General features: G+C 45.0%; 1 protein-coding gene across 1 annotated transcript in view; it reads right to left on the minus strand.

Moving 5' to 3' along the window:
- LOC8033651 (microtubule-associated protein futsch) overlaps positions 1 to 7,458 on the minus strand; it is a 102,491-nt gene extending 95,033 nt beyond the window's left edge. Inside the window, exon 1 of the mRNA XM_040222569.3 lies at positions 7,240 to 7,458. Within this exon, the coding sequence (XP_040078503.1) occupies positions 7,240 to 7,327 (88 nt within the window). The 5' untranslated portion in view covers positions 7,328 to 7,458. The remainder of the gene's footprint in view (positions 1 to 7,239) is intronic.
- Between the last annotated feature and the right edge of the window lie 15,621 nt (positions 7,459 to 23,079).

Below are 23,079 nucleotides of genomic sequence, written 5' to 3' on the forward strand. Positions count from 1 at the left end.
GTGGGGCGGGTGGGGGGGGGGGGGGGGGGGGGGGGAGCTGGCTTCGTTTTGCATAACGATCCGACGTGCTATCCTCCCACGCAGGCATCCTTTCTCGACCGATCGACCAATTCGCAAGGTCGCCCGGGGGGTCGCGCGCCGCCAGCCGAACCGAATCGAAGGCACGAATACGTGCACAGGCAAAGGTACACACCTAAGGACGAACAACAAACAAACAAACCAGCAACAAACGAAGACACAAAGCGAACACAGACACACACAAAGAGCAAGACCCCGGGCGTTCCGGCTTGTTGGTTTCAGCACGCCTTCGCGAACAGCTGACAGCGACTGGCGCGAGTGTTTTTGACGTTGCTGTTTGTTTACCGCTGGCCCTTTTTGCCTTGTACGCTCGTTCCTAACCGGAGAGGAAAAAGGGGGGGGGGGGGGGGGGTATGCAACTGCATTGCAATCGATGTGATTCGCGATTGAAAAAAGGAAATTGAAGTGAAATTACCCCCCACTATTCTCGTACTCCAAAAAACGCCAGTATAGAATAGCCAGCCATACACACGTATGAGGACACGCGCATTTAACCCTGATTGTTGGGGAGCGTGTGTGCCTGTACTCCAAGATCCGCATCGCAGTTCTGCCGTAGCGATAACCTACATACTGCGGTCGCTACTTGGTTTTTCTGCCTCTATTGTTAGTCGGTCTTTTTCGGCCGCTGTCCCCCTTTTTATTGTAGAGCGTACAAAAAGAATGTGTTTTTGTTTTCTTTTCATCTCTCGCGTCATTTACGAATTGTCCATTTTTCGTGGGGCTAGAAATATCCTTTTCAAATTGAAAATAAAAAAAGTTACAAACACACACACACACAAACACATATATACAACGCTCACAGTACGACGTGCGAACACGATAAAATTGATTACAAACAAAATGTAAGCGATCATGAGCGCTTCACAAAAGAACGAGGCATGGAAAATAGCGATGAACAATGAACGAAAAAACATGACGTGAATGAAATGGCCCGTTATGAATTATGTAATGGGCGGAGTTTAAAGTTTCTTTGCAAGTTTCCCAGCATGTACTACATCGCTCCGCTACATCAATATTGCTAAATGGAAGCCTTTTAATTTTCTACCTATATAGACGCCACAAATTAACTACTGAAATAAATACCGTATATTTTTCAAAAGATACGCGGGGAAACTGCTGTGCATTTAGGAATAGCTCTACGAGCAGGATGATTGTGGTTCAACAATTTATTCTACTATAGTAGAAGTTCGGTTAAGAGCGCATCTATTCTGCGGAAATTATTGTTGTTGCTTTTTCTTCAGGCCGCTACACTGCCTTCTAGTGCATTTCGAATGGCTTTCGGAATAAGGAACAGTTTATGGTTAAGCCGGTAAAGCAAAAATGCAACGCGGCGAAGAAGCTTTAGTTTGCGCGCTTCGACCCAAAGGCATTTGCGAGTAAAACCCTTTGATTAAATTCACCGTACTCGTTTAAGAACCACATGTAAGGGCTTTAGTTAGAAGTGCGGCGCAGCGTGAGTTAGCGGCGTTGAGTTTTTAATGCCTTTTTAAGGTTTAAGGACATCGATAACGTCCACCCTAATGTCATTAAGATCACTGCTCGCGCCAACAACATGTGTGTTCTTCTGTGAACTCGAACTTGAACTATTTCTTTAGCATAGCAGTAGTATGAACCAATTCTGAACATGCGATTGGGTGAATTCAGTGGGATAGACTATAGAGCTTATTCCAGCGTACACATTTGCTTCTTGTTGTTTGACCTCGTCCATTTATGGAGTGCTGCTTCGAGTTATATTACGTACAGCGTATGTATACACTTGGATCATAAGCCTAAACTAATTAGGAGTTTTATTTGTACATTATGATACGTTCCGTTGAAACATTTTCTCGGACTGTTACTCTTCATGAAAGTGTGATAAAGTTCACGCCTCTGGTGACCTTTTCCACAATATCATCCATCTTCTGCAGCGGCCGCTACATAGAGCATTCTTAGCTTTTAGTTGAGCGATATAATAGTATGTTTTGGTAAGCGATTCAGTCAGTGGTAAGCGAAACGAGAAAGTATCAAAAGTTCAGAAAAAGAAATGGAGATTACAGTCTGCTCAAGTACGTGTACCGTTGATGTTTCAGACGGTGACCGTTATGATCATAATCGTCATCGTTGCGGAGCCCTTGGGTTTTCAATGTATAGGTGCTGTTCTCACCCCAGATTATGACAGCATTCGCCACTTGTGCCCTTTAATTTACTTATGCATCAGTGCCTTTCCTTGTGTTTACAGAGTTTGGAGGTTTTTTATTTTTTATTTTTTTTGAAGTAGACCAATACATTGAGGATATTTGCTACACACAAGCGAGTCTTTGACGAGGTGGGAAATTAAATTTAGTCAATATTTCGCGTGCTCTCCGGTGGAGGATTGCGGCGATTACAAATATGAAACATCACTCCCGCAATGGAGCTCCTATATTCAGCGAATATCGAACCTGCGTCTGAAAAGCACAGATTTCCGAAAGCACAACTCGGACGTACTCTTAATCTGGGTCAACGGTGAACGCCACTAAATTCAGCGACACGGGGAAGAGCTCCATATAAATAAACGCACCCTGTCTCGCTCTGAAGGACGAAGGTCGTATTACAATCTCACTCAGAAGTGACTGAAAAAAAAAAAGAAAACTAAAGACCGCTAAGAAAATAAAACGAACCGATAAACGAGCAAGCAAAAGAGACGAAAACAAAAGCGCGCAATTGGCGGGTACCATAGATTTATTTTGAAAGGAGTTAGGCCTGATCCCCCAGACGGTATAGTATAGCTCGCCATATCGACCGGAGTTGCACGGGATTAGGGAAACATTCCCGGGAGGACCGAGTTTCGATCACTCGCCTTATTAGCCGCGGGAACTCGAGGAATCAGAAATAAGATGACGTTGGCGTTACATTACGATAGCAGGCTGGCGGATAGTAAGAAAAGAAAAAAAAAAAGGGAATCGTCTGGGCTCCGAAAACTGCCGACCATGCGGAGCGCAAGTTGGTCTGCTTCTTTTGGTGGTGGTGTGGGGTGACGTCACAACGATGCCAAGCTCTGATTGGCTCCGATTGAAGGATAGTAGGTATAGGCCTCGAGGCAGCTTCCTTTGAGGTCTACGCACTATCCTTCAATCAGAGCCAATCATAGCTCGGCGTCTTTTTGACGTCACCACGACCCTTGCCAAAAGAAGCAGACGAACTTGCGCTACGCATAGTCACTGCGGCAGCTTAAAGCCGCCGTCGATCATGCGCTGCTCGAACATCCCACGAAAGACAAGCGTTCGCTGCACAGACGATAATAGAATTATGTGCGCTCACACCTCACAAATGTTGGAAGCATGTTCATTTCGTACACGGGTATAATTCGAATATTTTCGGCTGACAGTCTTTTTTTTTTCTGCGACTAATTTGATAGAATTGTCGTATACAAGGGGAGAAACAGCTGTCAGTCATTATAACCACCCTAGGAAATCTCCGGTACACGTATACTTTCCCGCAAAACCCTCGTGAGAACCAATGGCTGCAATCTACGCAATGTTTACGCTTAAGAAGAAAAACAATGAACTGTGACCTTGACGTCATTAGCGGATGAAACGTAAGGCTCGTCAGTTTGTCAATATTTCCGTGCTCAAAAAACTTTGAAACGAGGTTATGGAACGGTTAATATCGCCTCCCCTCAGCGACATATAAACCAACGCACGGCTCTGAGGTCACGCCACTACGCGGTGGCGCTGCTGTCGGGTCAGCGCGTGCGCATACCCTCGCGTAAACCCAAGTCGACTTCTTTTTCTTTTCTTTTTCGAGTCACCACAATATCCGTGGTTCAAATGCCGTGTGCCTCAGTTTTCTTCTGGAGCTCATTGCCATGCGGCATTCGAAGCACGGATCTCGCGGTGACTCGCGTTCGAATCTGTATACGCAGACTGTCTTTTGTCGGGTATATAGGGAGTATTCACTGGCGGCCATAGCTGTGTGCGTGGCTGCTGAGCGTTTGTTGACGGCGAGCTTCTGCAATTCTTTTGCAACGTGCATTCCGCACCATCAAAAGTGGCGGTCTTAGCAGTCTATTAATGTGAGCTCGTTCCGAGCATGCGCTCTAGACATCGCCCTCAAATATGGCGGCCAGTGAATACACCCTATAGGCAGTGTGACTCCGGCTTTTTCGATGAACGAGGCTGGCGCGTCTGTTTTCCCGCTGAACAATTGGAGACGTAATTACTGCTACCCAGTAAGTAGAGTAAGCGAGTGATGAAGCAAAAAAACTAATAATAATAATCGAAAACTGAAGACCGAGTGCATGGTCTAGAAATAAATTCTTAGAAATATTTTATTTAATACCAATCAGAAAATGTAAAAAAAAAAAGACGGGTTTCCGTTTACCACGTGCTGTTGGTTAAATTCTCAGAAAGACTCGAAGGTGGCAAAAACACCCTGAGTATATGGTTGTCGTAAACGTAGCTACAATAAAACAATAAAAAGTAAATATACCGTATTTACATGAGTAATAGCCGCACTATTTATGAACAAGGCCCTTGCGTCTACTTTCCCACAGAACACATATACAGCCAATCATTGCGTTGCGCATAAATAACATAGCGAATAACGAGATCGAGGACATTATTCTTCATGCAAATGCAATCTTTACAGATGGTATCTCTGCACGAAGACGTTGTCTCTGTCCTGCAAACAGCTGGAATCATGATGTCGATCGCGGTGATTGGCAATCTGCGTGCTCCGCGGAAAAGCGAACCCTCCGGTTTTCTTCATAAACAGTTCGGCTATTACTCGAGTAAATACATACCGTATTTACTCGAGTAATTGTAAAATAGGCAGCTGTCTTCAGGTGATAAAAATACCATGGCCTCGGGCTACAATAATCTCTAACTGTTGTAAAATATTTGAATGTTTTTGAACCAGAAAGTTAGGTCTTAAAAAAATTTAAAGTAACACCAAAAATGTCGCAATTTTTTTTTTTCTCTAATTGACGCTTTCAGTTTGGTTTCAAGGTTAAGAACTAATATATAGATTTAAAAAAGGGCATAGCGCAGAAATCTCGTTTGCGCATATTTGAATTCCTGGCTACAGCTCAGAGCTATACCCGTGCCACACGGGCAACCCGAATGCCATTTACTACGAATGACATATGTGTGATCGACGAATCGGCTCGCGATCTGTCGCGTGTGGAACGCCCCACGCTCGAAGTGTCGCGCGCTGATTGGCCGATCGTTCAAATGTCATTCGTTGTAAATGGCATTTGAGTTGCCCGTGTGGCACGGGTGTAAAACTAACACTATCTGATTAGAAATATATAATTATCATCTTATACCCGTGCCACACGGGCAACTCGAATTCCATTTACAACGAATGATATTTGAGCGGACGGCCAATCAGCGCGCGACACTCCGGACGTAGCGCATTCCACGCGCGACAGATTGCGAGCTGATTGGCCAATCACACAAATGTCAGTCGTATTAGAGGAACATTAGATGGTATCTTAGATGAACTATAATCTCTGAGAGCTTAAGAAATGCAGAGTGTGACCTATTTTAATATGTTCATGTTTTTCGCTTCGCGATTGGCTCTTCAGCTTATCGTTTAAAGCCGCAATTTGATTGGCTGTCAGTGACTCTAGCTATTTTTGCCAAAGATCCGACCCGAAAACACAAGGTTCTACAAACTGTTCCCTTGGCGTATCTGAAGACACCTGCCTTCGAGAATTTCCGTTTCTGCCAATAATCGATAAGAACCGTATTTAGATCACGCCTGTTTTCGGCGCGTAGAAAGAGCTACAAACGAAAAAGTGTTTGTTTCAGCGATCGATATCTCTCTTGGCTTTGACGGGATGAAATGTAAACATCCGCGTTTGAAACCAAGGAGCAAAAAAACAAAGGCCAAAAAAAGTAAGAACGTAAAATAGAACAAAAACAAGGACAAAGGAGGTCGTCAACCGTCGCCAGACGGTACAAAACGGTACCAGACATCGTTCAAGGCCGTTAAGGAAACGTTCTCGAGCGCGGAGGAAGTGTTTCAGTGTGAACGAGAAACGACGCTAAAAAAGCTAAAAACAAAACAAAACAAAAAACAAGAATGAGATGACGTCTGGTTGCTCAAACTTGTTTCAAAACTTTGCTACGAGGTGCGTCATTTCCGGGTTGACCAGGAGACAGAAATAGTATGAACAAAACTACAAGCGAAGCGGCGACAAGTCCAGAAAAAAAAAAATGAAAGAAAGAAAAAAAGATCGAGGGCGCGACGTGTCACGCCTGCGCCCCCACGTACGCTTCACTGCACAATACCCGTGCACAGTGGAGAAGCCGATCGACAAACTCTACTAACCTGCGATGGTTCGCGCTTTTCTAACAGATAACATTAGTAAAAATTACGCCAAACCACGGGATCTTTAAAGTGCATACTAATAAACAACTTTGAGCAAGTACTAAAGTTTAGAAGAAGTTTTATTTATTTTTTATTTTTTAAAGTTTTTTAACGTCATAAACGTATTACACCTTGAAGAAAGAGCTCCGTTTAGAGGTCCGTATTTGCGTTACAAGGGAAGGGATAGCTATCTGTCTTCATGGGAAATCAGATCGTTGTCGTTTCATTCACAATCGAAGGCGGCCCCTCCCAGAAGAGAAGGGTAGTGGCGACCGCCCTGCGCTACGCATCGACACCGCCAAGCCGCCGCAGCCGGAATCGGTTGGGTCGAGACAGTACTGTCGCTACAGCTGTAACCTCAATCCGATCTTCGTGCAGCCGAAGGTTCGAACCGACAAAAATATTGCCGCAATGCCGAACCACATCATACCCCCGTTTAAAAAAACACGCACAATACAAAAGAAAGAAAAGGAAAGAGTGCGCAAGCTTGATTACCCATACACTGCAACACTCCCGAACCGGAAGTTCGATTGAGCGGTCGCGTGAAACGGTCTGCCAACTAATCCTCCTAAAACGAAGGCTCAAAAAACTCGAAATATCGAAAAGGGAGATATAGTTAGTTCACAGGTTAAACTCGAGGCTGGGCCTCAAATCTCGGGGAGGAAAGAATAAAAAAAGTTGGGGGGGACTTGAGGAAGACGTGCGTTTAAGGCGGAACCGAATTTCCGTCTGCTACCCGAATCGCCGGGCGTGCACCGGGGGCTCGGTCAAAACATGGCCGAATATTAACCGATTAATTGTTCGGGGCTTCTAGGGGAGGCTCACCTTTAGCGACGCGCTGCAGGATGGGCTCCTTGTGGTCGGGCGACCAGGGCGGGTTGAGCACGAGCAAGAGGTAGCCACCGCCGCCCATGGCACCCTCCGTTTCTCCGAGCGGGGCTTGCGGGCGCTGCTCCACTCGACGCTAACGGGACCCCCGGGGCAAATGGCGGCCGCCGCGGATCTGCAGTGGCGAGCTTCGAGCCACGTGACTCGTCACGTGACGCTCCGCGGCGCCGCGAAGCGGTTGCCGCGGCGACGCGACTCGATCCGCCATGACGCCGTTTAGCATGGCGGCGACGCGGCGGGGATTCGGCCGTCCCTCCTCCTCCGCAGCTACCCTTTCTCGCCGCGACTGGGACCGGTGCAGTTCGGATGCTGCGTATGGTCTGGTATTGCAGCTGCTGCTGCTGCTGCTTGCGCGGAGAATCGTTGGCTCGAGCGAACAATGGGGACTGTATACGACCGCATCAAGGGGTGCGAAGCAATTTTTGTCACGTAACAGCGCGTTTCGATGGTGGTTCCCGCGCTCTTTTATGCGAGAGGGGGGAGGGGGAGGGAGGGGGGGGGGGGGGCAGGGCGGTGGTATGCTTTTGTGCGTAGCGGCTCCCAGACATCCTGGTTATCAGGGATATTGAAGGGTTGTACGCCTGCTGCGTTATTGGCGCGAGGAATTGGGGGGGGGGGGGGGGGGGGAAGAAGGGGTATGTTCATTTTTGTTTTTAGGTACTTGGTATTGGGTTTGAAGCCGGTATGGACCTGGTCTGGCGTAAACAGAATGATGTAAGGGAGCACAGCACACACAAAAATATGTTCTAGGTGCGATTGTTGGCAATGAGTATCTTTGAAAGGATTAAAAATAAGACAGTAAAAATATATTGTGGGGTTAATGGGGGCCCTTATACTACCGGTGAATTATTTGTGGTTCAAATTTCAGAACATAATTAATAAAACGGGCAATTATGTTTTATTTAAACGTTACTTAGAGCACAAGAAGCTTCACGCACGCAGCTGAAAGCTTGGTACACCATGTCCTGCCACGGATCCAAAAACGTCATTTTAGGCTGTCTGCAATTGTAACGCTGTGTACAATGTGTTTTATATTTTTATGCACTTTGCGGTGCAGTGAATATTTGACTTCGTGTGATTCAAGTGCAACTATTGATATTTATTTATAGATCAAACGACGCAAAAGTTGAACAATTTTTTTGGCATATATAGCGTGAGAAACATAGTTACCCTTGACGGTGTGGAAGTAAACACGTATAGAAGTTTTGCCGACTGGTTTCATTCCATTTTTCCCAAGCTGGGTGCAAACCCATAGTTTGTCTCCACAAAATTCTTACAAGCAATAATTAACTAAGCACTTGAGTATTTACTACTTGGCTGATAGATTATTTCTTCAAATTTTCTTTTCGACGAAACACTTTATTTATAAAAAAAAAAAAAAAACATTTTGGCCTGTTTCATATAGCTCTCGCAAATAACAATTTCGCGAGTTAAAGATATTAATTTATAATATAACCACTTACCTCGAGCACACTCCACGAATAATTTTAAGTGTCATTATATCATATGATATTTAGTGCATGTTTTTGTTCGTTTTTTCCCAAAATAATTTATTGTTTTTTTTTAGTCCCCTGTTTTGTTTCATATTCTCTGCCTTCTCTTCTTTTTTAATAGCGATACTTTCCAAATGTTTTAGTTAAGAATTATAACGCACAAATAGATATAAATAAGAACCATTCCTGAAACCCGCCAGCTAGCCCTCAATTAAGGCTTGTGCGTGTATGTAAAATAAAAATGAACAAACCTTTAAAAAAATATTCCTCCTGCAGTCGTTTTTGTTAACCAAGGAATAGTCCAACAACTCATTCAGAAGATTTAGCTCAGCCTAGAGTTCAGGCGATACCATAACCCTAATGCTATGTGCCGTCAACCTTAATTTGGGCAGTACGCCTTCGGTCTTTAAACGTGACCGGTCATGCGCATAATTCGCAAGGACTAGAGTACGACACCATGGAGGATCGGGAAGCGACGCAAGTGCAGAAGTTTGTCGGGGAAGCTCAAGTACCTCGAAGGTCATTAATACAAAATGGATGCAAAAGCACACTTTAGATTAGCGCATTCATGGCAGACATTTCAATAGAAATTTGTTCAGAATATTCGACTAGTTCACGGGAATCGAACATATTCCTAACGCACACACGTTAGTTAGAAACAAAAATACGTTTCAGTTTTTACGCATTGTGAAGAGGACATTTACATAAATATTGCTATGTCGTGCTCCCGAATACGCGTGTCGGGTGCGGACACAACGCGGAATATTCGAGTAAATTTGCGCGGCCAAATCTACGCATAACAAAGTGGGTGATTCCAATACCCGGCGCTTCGTTCGCTAGTAGTCCACTATACGAGGCACTTTTCGAGAGGATCGTTCGCCGGGTCCCAGGGCTTTCATAAACAAGCCCTCCCCATACTCCGCTTTCCCTTAAGCTGACAGTTCGGTGAAAGCTATACATGCTCGCTATGCCAGCCACGCGTCCATCGTTTTCCACGTGTCACGCTAGCGATCCATACACCCACGCGCAGAGGGCGGAGCGATGCGATGAATGGAAGGCGGGTGATTGTTCCGGCGGGCCCGTAGTGCTCCCTCCGCACTGTCCGCTTAGCGGTAAAAGGAGCGTGGCCTTTTTAAAGGACGAAAGACTAAAGCGGGAGAACACACGGAGAACGGGCAGCTAATCTCGGAATTAGAAACGCGGGCCGGTCGCGGAACCGCGTGAGCGCGCGCGCCCTTGAAAACGAGGGCGTTGCGGACAAGGTCTCGCGAGCAATTGTTTTCCGAAGCGCGGGAGCTGAACACGTCAGCGTGTGCCCTTCTCGAAAACAATTATATTGAAAGAAGGAACAACGAAACGACATAACGCGGAAGTGTGGAGTGCTTCATATCCGGCGCGGAGAGTGTGCATGGAAGGGTGACAAAGTGGAACAACTACAAAAAAACGTACGAAGCGGAAAATCGTTTTAATTATAGAAGCGGAGACAATGGCTCGTGAGTGAGCGCGGCAAACACCGAAAGTTCCAACGTTGCAGCGAGCGAGCTCATCGCTCGCCCGCGAGTTCCCCCGGGGGTGTCTTTTGAACCACAGTCGCGAGCTGCTCGTATACATAGTGCAATAGACACGATGTTTTGTTCCAGACGTGACTAGAACATATATTGCGAACACGGCTCAAATGCGTTCGGAGTATGTTCATCCCATACGTGTGTGTGTGTGCTTTCAATGTGTCTCCAGACGTTTTTTTGTGTGGCAGATGTGACGGGAACGTCATGGGAGAGACGCGACTCGGGCACTGCCTGCAAACTGTTTTTTGTACATTGTATTAGCAGCTTCAGATATCTCACGTAAATCGTGGAGAGAGAGAGAGAGAGAGGTAGGCACAAAGAACGAGGCCACACTCATAGCCTAGTTACACGGCCATCTTTAACCACACTCAGGTGAGATTAAGGTCAGACGTTGCTGCGCTTGAAAGGTATTCGTGTGACCATGGTATAGTTGGCAGTAACTGCTCACCATACTTAAGCGGACCTGCGGTTTTTGGGATGCCTGTCGGACACCCTTAACCGCAGTTAGGTCTGACCTCAGTCACTTAACTGCGGTTAAAGGTGCTCGTGTAACTAAGGTGTTAGCGTGAACACAGGTCTCTGGAAGTTAAAAGAGCCAGCGAATCCCCTTTAGAAACTTTAAAGGTGGCACTCAAGTGGATTTTGAAATCGTCTTTTTATGGTGATAACTCAATCTACCGGCTCTAAACGTCTTCAAATAATCCAAATTACATTCTTGGGCGGCCGATTTTCTCTAATAAATATCTAATAATAAATCGTGACGCGCCCTCTTTCTGCGCCGGAGGGCACCACGTGAGACTGCGTTTTGAAACAATAATAGCTGTATTACGTCTCCTACACCCAACGCCTTAACGTTTTTGGCAAAATGTGACACACAACGCCTAAAAAGAGCAATACTAGTAACGTTTGAAACCTCCACGTATTGAACTATTTTTTAACTAGTAAAATGTCATAGGAGGGGGCGGGGACCCGAGAAAGGCCCCCCCCCCCCCCCCCCCCCCCCTCCCCTCGAGAGAGAAAGTAATGCCTTTGTATTCCGATTGATGTGAGCTCAACAAAGCCCAACAAAAATATGCCGTCAAAAAAAAAAAGAAAAATAAAAAAAAAACTCCCAGAAGAAGAAGTTGAGTGCCCCGAGAAAAGACATCCAGATAGAGCGATCGTCGGATAATTTGTTCCTAATTACCGTAGGCACTGGCAGCTTAAGTAATGCGGGGCGTCGTCTCTTCCAAGCATCTTATTATCGCTCCGCTTCCTTAGTCACTAAAGTTAGTTTTCTAGTGCGCCTAGAGCGCAGACGAGCTGGTGAAAGTGAAGTCCCCGTGGATACTTTTCTTTTGCAAGTCACGACATCGAACGCAGATTGCGAAGCACATTTTGTGAGAACCAAACGTCGCCCTTCAGTTCGTTGCACTGAAGTGTGCAGCCATTCTCTTCCCGGTGCCTACACGCTCGCGCAGACGGCGCTTCAAAGGGGGAACTGTGCCGACTTTCTGAAGCTGAGCAAGCCCAACACATTTTCGGAATACCCAGAGGTTACTTTTTCCGAGATGCCGAGTACCTAAACTGCCACATTCAGTGGGACCGTGGCCTTAAAATAGCCATTGAGAAAGCGGGGGAGGAAGGTGAAGCCAAAAACCAACATTTTCCGCGTTCTTCTCCAGTGGGGCGACATCAGATGCTGTCCCTTCGTCATCACTGGAGAAGGACATCACATGATGTCTTTCTCTGTGGGGCGACAGCACCTGCTGTCCTCCCCGAACATATTTTTTTTTCTTTTTATACAATGGGGTTAAACTCTATTTTTCACCCAATTTAGAAGTAAATTCCACCACTTTCCGAATTACACTCCTCCGTAGATACTTCCTATGAAACAAAGTTGGTGGGAAAACGTGCGTTAAAACTCTAGTGACAAATCTAGTACCAAAATGTGGTTTTGAGTCCATCGCAACTTATCATTTTCCTTCCCCTCTTTTCATTTCGACTGGGAAAATTTTTTTAACAACTTTGATTTGACAGAAGCGGCGGATACCAGTAACATATTTGTGCATTGTAAAATATGTAATGTTGAGAGAACGTTCTCTCAATTCGTATTCGTCCAAAAAACCGGACAGGTGTAAGATGGAGACTGAGATGCCATGTATGCAGATGATCATGCAACCACCAAGGTTTTTGTAAAAATCGAAAACACAATGTGATCTCTTATATCATGTTAGAATGCTGTCTTGCCTACATTAATGACTTGCTTGCTGAAAATAATTATTCATTTTACATAAACTTATTAAAACTCTTTACTTCTAGATATATACACTTTTATTTAATGAAAAATAAACTGAAGACAATTTTTTGAGAATCCTGATTTCTCCCCGATTACCAGCTTGTGGTGAATTCCGCTCGCAGATCTCGAGCGCTCGAAAAGCGCTCCATTTGGAGCGCGCATATTCCGCTCGCAGATCTGGCTCAAGTTGGTCATCTTCCGCTCGTAGATCTCTGGCAGCGCCCGCTCCACGGAGCGCATCCAACCCCGCCGAACTTGCTCTGCGGGATTTCACAGATCTCTCCGGAAGTTGACAGAGCGGTCCACATGATTTCCGTCTAAATCGGCAGTGCGCATGCGCGGCGAGGTTGGAGAGGACTTGGCGGGCCGGTCGGGGCGTCGAGTTGGATCTGTGTGGGTGCGTCGGTTGTCTACGCGGGATTGTGACGGCTCAAAGGCTTCTACCTCGCGTACATCAGGGATACAAAGCCGGGACTGTGGAGCGTGGCAAATTGTAAGCGCTGACATCTGTGATCGTGAGAGGAAGAACGACATAGAAGCCGGAGGCAGACGCAAGGTTAGGCCTGTTCATTCTGCAGCCATGAATGTTTACTTTTTACACTGCATTCCGCCGGCGTTTTACCGTGAAATAAAGCAAGAAGTGAATAGGCAACGACCGCGCAAGTGATGATTTGTTACCTCTGTGTTTATTAAAGTCGTACTACCAATCTGAACTTCACCGCTGGCAATCGCTGTCCGTGCCCCGCCGCTTCGAGGCGGCCGAAAGGTATGTGACGGTGCCGAACGCGGACGTATTCGTGATTTGTGACATTGGCGCCATGGTACGTATATTTTTGCCCGGCCTGTGTCACGTGTTATTTCTGCAGCTAAGCAGTGACAATCGTCACTGGTCGTCGGAAAGATCAGCCGGCTGAGGCGTTGGTGGGCTTGTCAAGTTCGAGCAGCAGCCATTTTGAACGGCGGAGGGGGAAGCTGGGAAGCGGTGGGAAGGGGTGTGGGGGAGGTCGCTCCAAAAATGCAAGTTTATCTTCCTCTCGTCGATTCAGAGCAGGTCCCATGGACCGGAGTTTTGCCTCCCTCGCGGATTTTTGAAAGCGCTCCCGGTCTACGAGTGGAATTCACCATTAGAACAAAGCGCCCAATTTTTACCCCCGCCCGTCCCCCCCCCCCCCCCCCTCCTTTTCCCCAATTTTTAAAAAAGAAAAAAAAACGAAAACGAAGGCTCCTACGTATAACTTGCGAGTCCAGCAGGCAGCCTAAAAACGCAGTATCTTAGGCTTTTTTTTGTTTTCTTTTCTTTGGCGTTATTGTTAGCATTTATTTCACACCATCACACTCGCAACCCGTCGGGTACAAGCTGTAAGGTCCTTGTATGGTCTCAAAATACATCTGACATCACGCTTTCAGCATTGCCAGAAGATCTCCTCAGCCTCTCAGAACAAATGTAAAAGTTCAATAATTTCGCAAAAAAAAAAAAATTGTGGCTTTTACTTTGAATTATAAATCATCCACTATAAACTTACACCATTTAAAGGATCTCAGTACTTGTAACAATCACCGAGTGCGCCATTCATCCATGCACTCTAGGTGGAAGTTTAGCAAGGCGTTAGTTAACCTGAAAGGAAGAATAAACAACAAAAAAAAAGGTAATGAAAAGTTCCAGCAGTACATGGGAGAACCAGCGTCTCGAAATAGGAACATTTGCTATGTTCATCTTTTTTTTTTTTATTCTTCCACTTTGCACACTTTTCGTTTCTCCGATCACCTATCTCGGGTTAACTTAGGTAGCGGTACCTATATTTATGCCTTCGTATTTTGATTTCGAGTTTTACATATTCCAACCTGCTTTACATTTCAAGAAGGTCCCGTGTGTGTACTGCCCCGTGATGGAGTCAAAGAACCAATCATTCGTCTTCATTTGATCGCTTCAGCCAAGAGAGGAACGAACGCTCCAGCGATTGACCCGAAAATTGGGATCTGCTTGATGACGCTGCAGCTTGCGAATTATTGACATACACTGATCAGCCAAAACATTTCGACGACCCCTACACCGCGTGAATAAGCGCGCCCAGCTGACGGGCCATTCGTGTTATATTTTGTTTTTTGTCGACTACGCCCTTCTAGGCGACTACGTGCGCATGTATGATAAAAGGCTACGGTTTTAGGCGACTTCGACAAAGGGCAGATCGTGATGGCCGGACGACTTAAAACAAGTATTTAGAAAACTACAAAGTTCTTTTGGTGTTCGCGAGGTGTCGTCGTTAGTACTTATTGAGAGTGGAAGAACGAAGGTGAAACCGCTCGCTCGGGGAAGCGAAATGGGCTGCCAGGCCCGTGTCTCAGTCTGACAGCTGCAGATACAATGCGGATCAAGGTAGAAGCGGTTTTTGATCCCACAGTTCATCGGACTTCGTTTGATACGAGACTACGCTGCGAGCGACCCTTGCAACTGTTTTGCGCGCCAAAGATGAATAAACTCGGTGTTATATTACGTAAGTGGTCATTATGTATTGGCTGATCAGTATAGAGTAGACAAACGCGCCGTTTACAAGCACCAACCACCATGTTTGTCACATTGTGCGCCGTTCACCCCCCTAAAGCCCGATTCACACGGTGCGATGTTGCTCTCGAAGTCGCAGCTGCGACGACGGGCACCGCAACGTTCCCCGTGCTTTTTCGTTGCCGCACGAGCGACGTCGCATTTGCGAAATCGCGAGTAAAATCGCACCGTGCGAATCGGTCATCAGCTCATAGTACGGTGGGAGCTACGCGCTCGGCGGACCATTCAGCCGCCTCCCCTTCATCACCTGACCCCGCTTACTACTACTATATCGTACATCTGCTACTACATCGTACAAAAGTCACGGCGTTTCTTGTAGACCTGACGACAAAATTACGTGTGGGCAGCCCTCACGCGTGTTCGAAACACACCCGCTTCATGCACAACTGTGTGCTTCGAACGAACAATTGTGTGCTTTGAACGCACAACTGTGTGTCTCTGCTGTGTCTGCAGAAACAGTTGCTTTATAGAACTAATGGGACGGCAGTGTCCATACATGGAAGGAACGCTCCTCCAACAGTGTTTGCAGAGTGTCTTTTGTTTAGGTTTTGTATTACCTATAAGTAGTGTGACCGTGGCCTAAGGGTGCGGTAAAAATCACATTCGCGTGAAGCCGCGAAGCGTTCGCCGCGTCGCCGCGCCGAAAGCAATGCGTGACGTATGAACCGCGCGTTAGTGCGTTACACATATATACTTTCGGTCGTCAAGCAGGAATGGCACGCGTCTAAATCAAGACGTTTCATTGGAATAAAAAAGAAAAATCGCTACGGCTGCGGCATCGAATCGCCGAACCTCTTTTAGCTCTCGGTCAAGTCTGACGTTAAGTGGACGAGCGAATCTGATTTAAAATGATGCAGTTATCCGGGGTTGTAAATACGTTGTTTTTTGTTTATGCGTAGAAAATTGTTTGTCACGTTCAAAACGTGTCCAAATTTCCAAAAACTGTCATTATATATATATATATATATTTTTTTTTTTCAGAGTCCCGAATGGCGAGAAGAAAAATTTATTAGTAGTACTTGCGTAAGTTTCGAGGATACATTCTACAAGTCGACTTGCTTTGTATCTAACTATCACCGAAAAGATTGTTTACCACACTTTGATGCGTCTTGTCAATTTAAATAATATCGATATACTCCTTTCTTCTTTCTAAATCAACGTCTCGAGGAAAACGAGATGATAGAGCTCACACATATTTGGTACCGGAAACGTCTGCGGTTTCAAATGTGTATTACTCAAGCCAGTTCGCCTGTTTGCTAACTTTAATCTTCACTGATGACGTAGCGCTTCCGGCATCTTAGTCATTTCATTTGATAGACGAAACTACGAATAGATTTGAGGACGATGTACGCTTTGAACTGACTAGTTTACAACATCCATTTTATCGCGAGGGAATATGTCGACAGCACCAACAAAGACAAAGATGCGAGGACATTTTTTTTTTAAAACTTTATATCTTTCATTTTAGAGACCGTATAAACGGTCTTTAAATACTTTCAAATACTGCGAGGTTTTCAACCGACTTTTTGCAATGAGGTTAATGCTATCAAATATGAGCTTTTTAAATAACTGATACGAAATAAACGCCTCCTGACGCTAATCACCAAAACAACAAGTTGTTAAAAAATGGATATGTTTTTTAACAAGCGAACTGTGGTGCGGCGAATATTTTTTATCTCAAAGAATGCAGTTTTGTTAAAGGTACATACATAAATAACACAAATTATAATTCGAGAAAAAATACTACGAAAATTGTTCGGCAAATATTTTTCCCTCAAAGAATGCAGTTTTTTCAGGTACATACATAAATAACACAAATCGTAATTCGAGAAAAAAAACATAGAACGCAATTTGACACAGCTAGCATATTTTCGAGGACGGTGAATTCAAGGTGAACCTTCTTTGTGTAACCTCTGCCTTCGAAAAATAATATGTGGCGAGTCCTCAAAAAACGTTACACACATTAGAAGGTTCGGGATGGCAAAAATACAAATATTTCTGGAATCGCATACAGAAGCTTGCACCGAAGGATCAAAATGAAAACCTAAAAATACTGTTTGTGGTGCTTATTTTTTTTTTTTTTAGTTATAACCCTTTGTGCTTTCTGCTCACGTTCTCAATCTAAAACGAGCGCCCCTTGTTGGTCTCCTGTGCGCAATAAAGAGGCCACGGAACACATTTCTTCTATTTCGGTTGGATTCCGACAGTGTCGAATATGAAACCTTTGTAGCAAGAATCCTGTTTCTTGCTCTACACTGAAAAACAGCCCTACACAAGGGCTAAAGATATCACCGGGGTGTTGACGCACCCAGAACGGAAAACAAGAAATTGGCGTTCTTTTTTTTTTTTTTCTGTGATGCGCCAAAAGATACTTTGTTCTTTGTTTGCTTACTTATTTGTTATTCATTTCAAAGACGCGCTCATTCTTGAACACTGGAAGTTTTGTAGTTTTCACCTTTCATTTATCTCTATTTATATTTGTGGAAGAGCAGGAGGAACGGTAATACGTAGTACTACTGTACGGGAAGTTTTTCTAGAGGGACCAGAATTAAAAAAGAGCTCCCGCGTTAAGGTTTTCTTTTTTTAAACCTGGAGCATAGAGGCAAGCTTAGTAAATTAGTTAAAGGGGTACTCCGCCGATTTTTGAGCTACCTCAACTAACTATATTTTCTGACTCCCCGGCCTTTGCCCTTTCTGGTATGCTATTTAGTATCGTGAAATTCATAATAGTTATTGCGAAATCGGCAAATGAAAATGATGCAAAAACAAACATTCAAATATACCCGCCCTTTTCAGGGCCGTGACGTCAGTGGAAGGTTAGCTTGCCAGTCGGGCGAGCAGTCTAAAAATAGAATATGCCAATCGTTTGTTCTGTGATGGAGCGCGGGGACTGGAGCGAGCTTCCAAAGCATTCATTTGACACCATGAAACTGCTTCGAATCAGTTGGGAACAAATTCTACAGTCCAAAGAGTGAACCCCTGCACTTCCAATGACGTCACTTTTTCATTGTTGCCTGTAGAGACTTTCAGTTTGAAAAACACGGTGAGGACCAGAATTGTAAATTCAATAACTTCGTGAAAAAAATTATTTTGACCTAATATTTGGGATACTATTTTGGCGATGTTGTTTGGCGAGTTTAGCAAAATTTCAAGCAAATCAGGGACCATGAAGAAATCGGCGGAGTACCCCTTTAAGCTAATTAACTATAGATGTGACTTTTTTTTTAAATTTTCAGTCGGGGCATAATTTAATTGGGAAATCGAGGCTCGATCTCCTTATAGTCTAAACTTGACCTAAAATTGTGATAAAAAATTAGTAGTCGACGCTACGGGACGAGAACATTCATCCTTGTACACGACTTCAAACCAAAACTAACCCGCCGAAGCGCGCCTGTAAAGTCAATTCCTCCGCTTTCCGCAACGTTATCAGATTAGTCCAGTTACGGAACTCCTCATAGATGTGACTGTGCGCTTGCATTGCAGTACGTTACCGGATTGGGGTGGATTAGATTAGACAATGGCAGCTGAAGTCTTTCTTTAATGGCAATCTCAGTCTAAAAAACTACATCTAGCCCAAACAAAACAAAATTATTAAAAGCCTACGGCGCGGATACAGAGGTTAAAGAGCCGGCGCCGAGCGGAGGGATGAACGTCACACATATTGTTTCTCTATTACCGTACGATGTATTTTGCCTCGTTTATTACGTGTTAACATGCCCATCATGTCGCATGCAGCAATCTTCTAAGGAACGTGTTTTTTTCATGCTTGTACGAAACAAGTTACAAGTAACGGATTACTTGTAATTAATTACAATTTACTTAAACTTTGTAACGTTGCAATTACTTTTTTCTGCGGTAATGCTCGCTGTAATTGAGTTACTATTTTTGTAATCAATTGGAAGTAATCAATTATATGTTTCCGAAAGAGCTAAAATTATTTAGTTGAAGCGAAGCAGGCAACAACCGAAGGACGTCGCCAGGAGCTTCATCGCCTTCTGGCAGACGAGCTCAGTCGTCGCTGCTGTGGTTGCGCATCGGCCACCGTCTCTGCAGACGCTGCGGAGAATTCATCCAAGGACGATTTTTTAAGCTTTTCGCTGCCCCCACCAGAAACGCTTTCAACAGGCGGTCACAACAGTGGAGCGTTTTACTTCCTAGAGGACTCGCAAACGTTCGTCGAAGCACTGCGCAACCAGGAACTGATACGCAGTGTTTGGGCGCTACAACGCCGCTTTTCCTTCAAGCGCATCCGTCGAGAGGGTCTTTAGCGTCGCGGCAGATATCTTTGCCAGGAAACGTGGGAAGATGAATGACGAGAACTTCGAACGACCACTGCTGCTGAAGGTTAACCAAGGTGTGAATGACAAAAAAGAAACGAAATGTAACCACTTCGAACATATGTATGCATTTTTTAGTTTCGTAAAAAAAGGGCAAAAAAAAAAGTAACGTGAAAAGTAATTGATTAGATTCTGGTAATTTTTCAATTACTTTTGTAATGCAGTGATTGACTACTGCAATCAGTTACATTTTCAACAAATTAATTGTAATTGTAAACAGTCACTTTTTTTCAGTAACGCGTACAAGACGGGCTTCTACGCATGGCGTTAAACCAGACGACTTGTCCATACTTGATTTTACTGTCCGACTTCCGAGGTAATAATTACGCCTGCGATGCAATGCGTTCTTGTTCATTCAAGGTCTCGCAGCAACGGACTCAACGACCCCACGTTGGGCGCCAAATGTGGGACGTCGAGACGAACAGCCCGTTCTGCTCGTGTGCCAGCTCGTGGTGCTTGTTGTTTCACACGCCCCGTGACTGCCGTGGAGTCGGCGTTCATGGGGTGTTGTTATTCTCTACCTTGCTCATGCACCGTGGCGTCGAGCAATACGAGTTTAAAAAATTGCTTATTTTAGACCCGAGGGAAAGCGGTTGCCCTCATATAGTTCAGTAGAGCCCTGTATCGTATTGGAGCATACTGGACCTGGATGGATGGATGGATGGATGGATGAATCCGGCTGAGCCTTTTGGATCGGGCGGTAGCTTACGCCACGTAGCCGTTTTGTTTTACCATTTAAGCTTTTTAGAGAAACGAGCGCCGCCTGGGAAGTTGTCTGCGTACGACACGTGTAGAAAGGACAGCCCGAAATCCCTGTGCCCGTCAAAACACGTTGGCATCATGCCGTTCTATTTTTTAGGGGCAAAGCTCCTTAGGGGCTAGCCATGTCCGTATGTCCGTCCGATGTCCGGCGTCGGGGGCTCGTGCTCCTGCTCGTGAGCTCACGCGCTCACGTGCTCACGAGCACGTGAGCATGTGCTCCCGATCACGTGAGCACGTGCTCGTGTAGGGCAAAAAAAAAAACACAAAAAAACAACCTCATCTCCACGTGGTGAATGATGTTGGTTGGGGCGAAGCTCTGGTGGTGCTTGTCTGCGTAGACTGTGAGCCGCAGCATGCCGAGCCTTTCGTTCGTTTTCATCCATGTCAGAAAGAGAATGTGTGGTGTGGAACGTGGTTATATACGCATTTGAGCATTTGACCGCAGCGTGACATGGATGCAAACGAACGAAAGGCTTGGCATGCTGCGGCTTAGCGTCTACGCAGACAAGCACCACCAGAGCTTCGCCCCGATCAACATCATTCACCACGAGGAGATGCGGTTGTTTTTTTATTGCTTTTTTTCTAAAAATAATTGTAGCAAAAAGACGAAATGGGCGCAAAGATGGGTGCTGACAATGTTGGTCGTACCCTCTGAACTACTACTCCCCTCCTTCCCCCTCCCCCTTCCCCCGACACACACACATACACGCACACGTAACTGCAAATTTCGTCCCTGTTTTTATTTTTTTTTTATAAACGCGCAGTGTTTAATCGAAGGCAGGTACATTTAGGTGGCACACATATTGTTTTGTGGTGAAGTATCGAACGTAAAATAAACTTCCGACCTTTTTTTATTTGTTTATTTAAGTTTTACTGCAGTTCATTTGTCGAGTATTTATAGCGCACTGAGTGACATCAGTAGCGAGAGGCCGGACTTTTGTTCGTTGGCCTTGAATGAATGCGCATAAAAAACCATAGAGAGCCGTTGTTTCGTTCACTTTTCCCTCCTTTCACTTGTCTCGTCGGTACTGTGAGTTATTATTCAGTCGAGAGCAAATTCGTTCGAACTTCTACTCCGATAGGGATGCGTGGGCCGGTCGGACAAAAACGGAGTTGGCTCATTTGTTTTCGTGCCTCACCCATTGTTTTGTACCAAACTTGCCCCCCTTGGGCTTGTATCTTTCAGACACTGGGCCCGAAGAGCGTACATGATCGATTGCTCCGAGAAAGCGCGGAATTTTGGCCACCGGGGAAGAATGGCCGTCAGACATTGAAGCATCGATTTCTGAAAAGGACCAAAGTCTGCTGCTTATATGTATGCTAACAAACCGGTTTATCAGACACTTTAAGCGCCTTTACAAGTTTTGGAATAAACAGGTACAAACGTAACAGCACGTTTTAGCAACAAAAATGAAGGAAAAAGCGAACTGTTTTTTTACATGATTAAATTTGAGGTCATAAGCTCATTTCATATATAGATTGGCTATACTAAGGCACTACGACTGAAGATTTCCTATAGGTTGAAAATCTGAAACTAAAAATTTTTCATTCTTCATAAAACGGAGTAATCAGATTTTATTATTCAGTTCAGTATTTTTTCCTGTCTGAAAGTGTTTCGAAAGCTTTACCTAAGCAATTTGCAATCATATCGGAGAGTAAGGTTAGCGGCTCTGATTGTCATTCTTTTTTGTTCACGTATTTTTTATAATAGAGCAGAAGAAAACTCTACTCACCTAAAATGTGAAACCCAACATTGCATTTACTATAGTTAGAGGTTTTAGAAGTTACACGATTTAACTATTTCCGTTTTTTAAAGTGGTAGCTCAATAGGTCCAACCACGCTCAAGGTCATGTCATTGTCCTCAAGGTCGCGTAAACAAGGTCACATAAGTGCCGACTGCGTAAGTTGCGTTCGCGTAAGCGCCGGTCGCGTAAGCTCGTAAGCTCCGGTAGCTGAAGCTGACTTGATTTGTTAACGTCGTCCCGGAGGTCGTCCTAGAGGTCATCCTAGAGGTCGTCTTCGAGGTCGTTCTTGAAGTCGTCTTAGACATCGTTCGTTCAAGGCGTCCTAGACGCCTTGCTTGATGTCCTCGACGTCGTCCTCTAGGTCGTCCTAGAGGTCATCCTAGATGTCGTTCTTGAGGTCGTCCCAAAGGTCGCCCTAGAGGCGTCTTTGCCGTCGTCTTCGACGTCGTCCTAAACGCCGTCCATGACTTTGTCTTCAATGTGTGCACGACATAAAACAACCATTTCATCACAATACCATTTGTTTTCCTAATCGTTTTCACTAGCGACGTTCCTGTAAAGCTACCGCATTCTATCGCGTTTGGTCGAATAAACGTGCCTGTTGTGTTTTTATTCGTTTGACACGGCGCGTTTTAGTACTTCACATCCGAGTGGGCGTAGAGCAAGTTTTATATTTTACATAAACCAGGACCTAGAAGCGTGACGCCGCTCCATTATTTGGCTGGGCGGTAGTGACATTAGCTGCCATGCTTGGCACTTGATAAAATTATAGTGCCGACATTGTAGGCTAGCTCGCATACTCGTGGGGAGTAATTAAAGTAGGGTGAGTCTGCTTACGCACGAGCTGTCGGGTAATTGACATTTTGACACAAAGACTAAAACAGAAACGGGTACTCTCATGTAAAACGCGTTCCTAATGAGCTACTTTTAGGCACATATATGTATACAATATATACGTATGTCCATCAAATAGGAAGAATCAAGATACTGTAAACGACGGAATTTTGACGTGGACCTAATTTTCGCGAATTTCGCG

Source organism: Ixodes scapularis, unplaced genomic scaffold (genome assembly GCF_016920785.2).
Source record: "Ixodes scapularis isolate PalLabHiFi unplaced genomic scaffold, ASM1692078v2 PGA_scaffold1__304_contigs__length_218370807, whole genome shotgun sequence".
NCBI lineage: Eukaryota > Metazoa > Arthropoda > Arachnida > Ixodida > Ixodidae > Ixodes > Ixodes scapularis.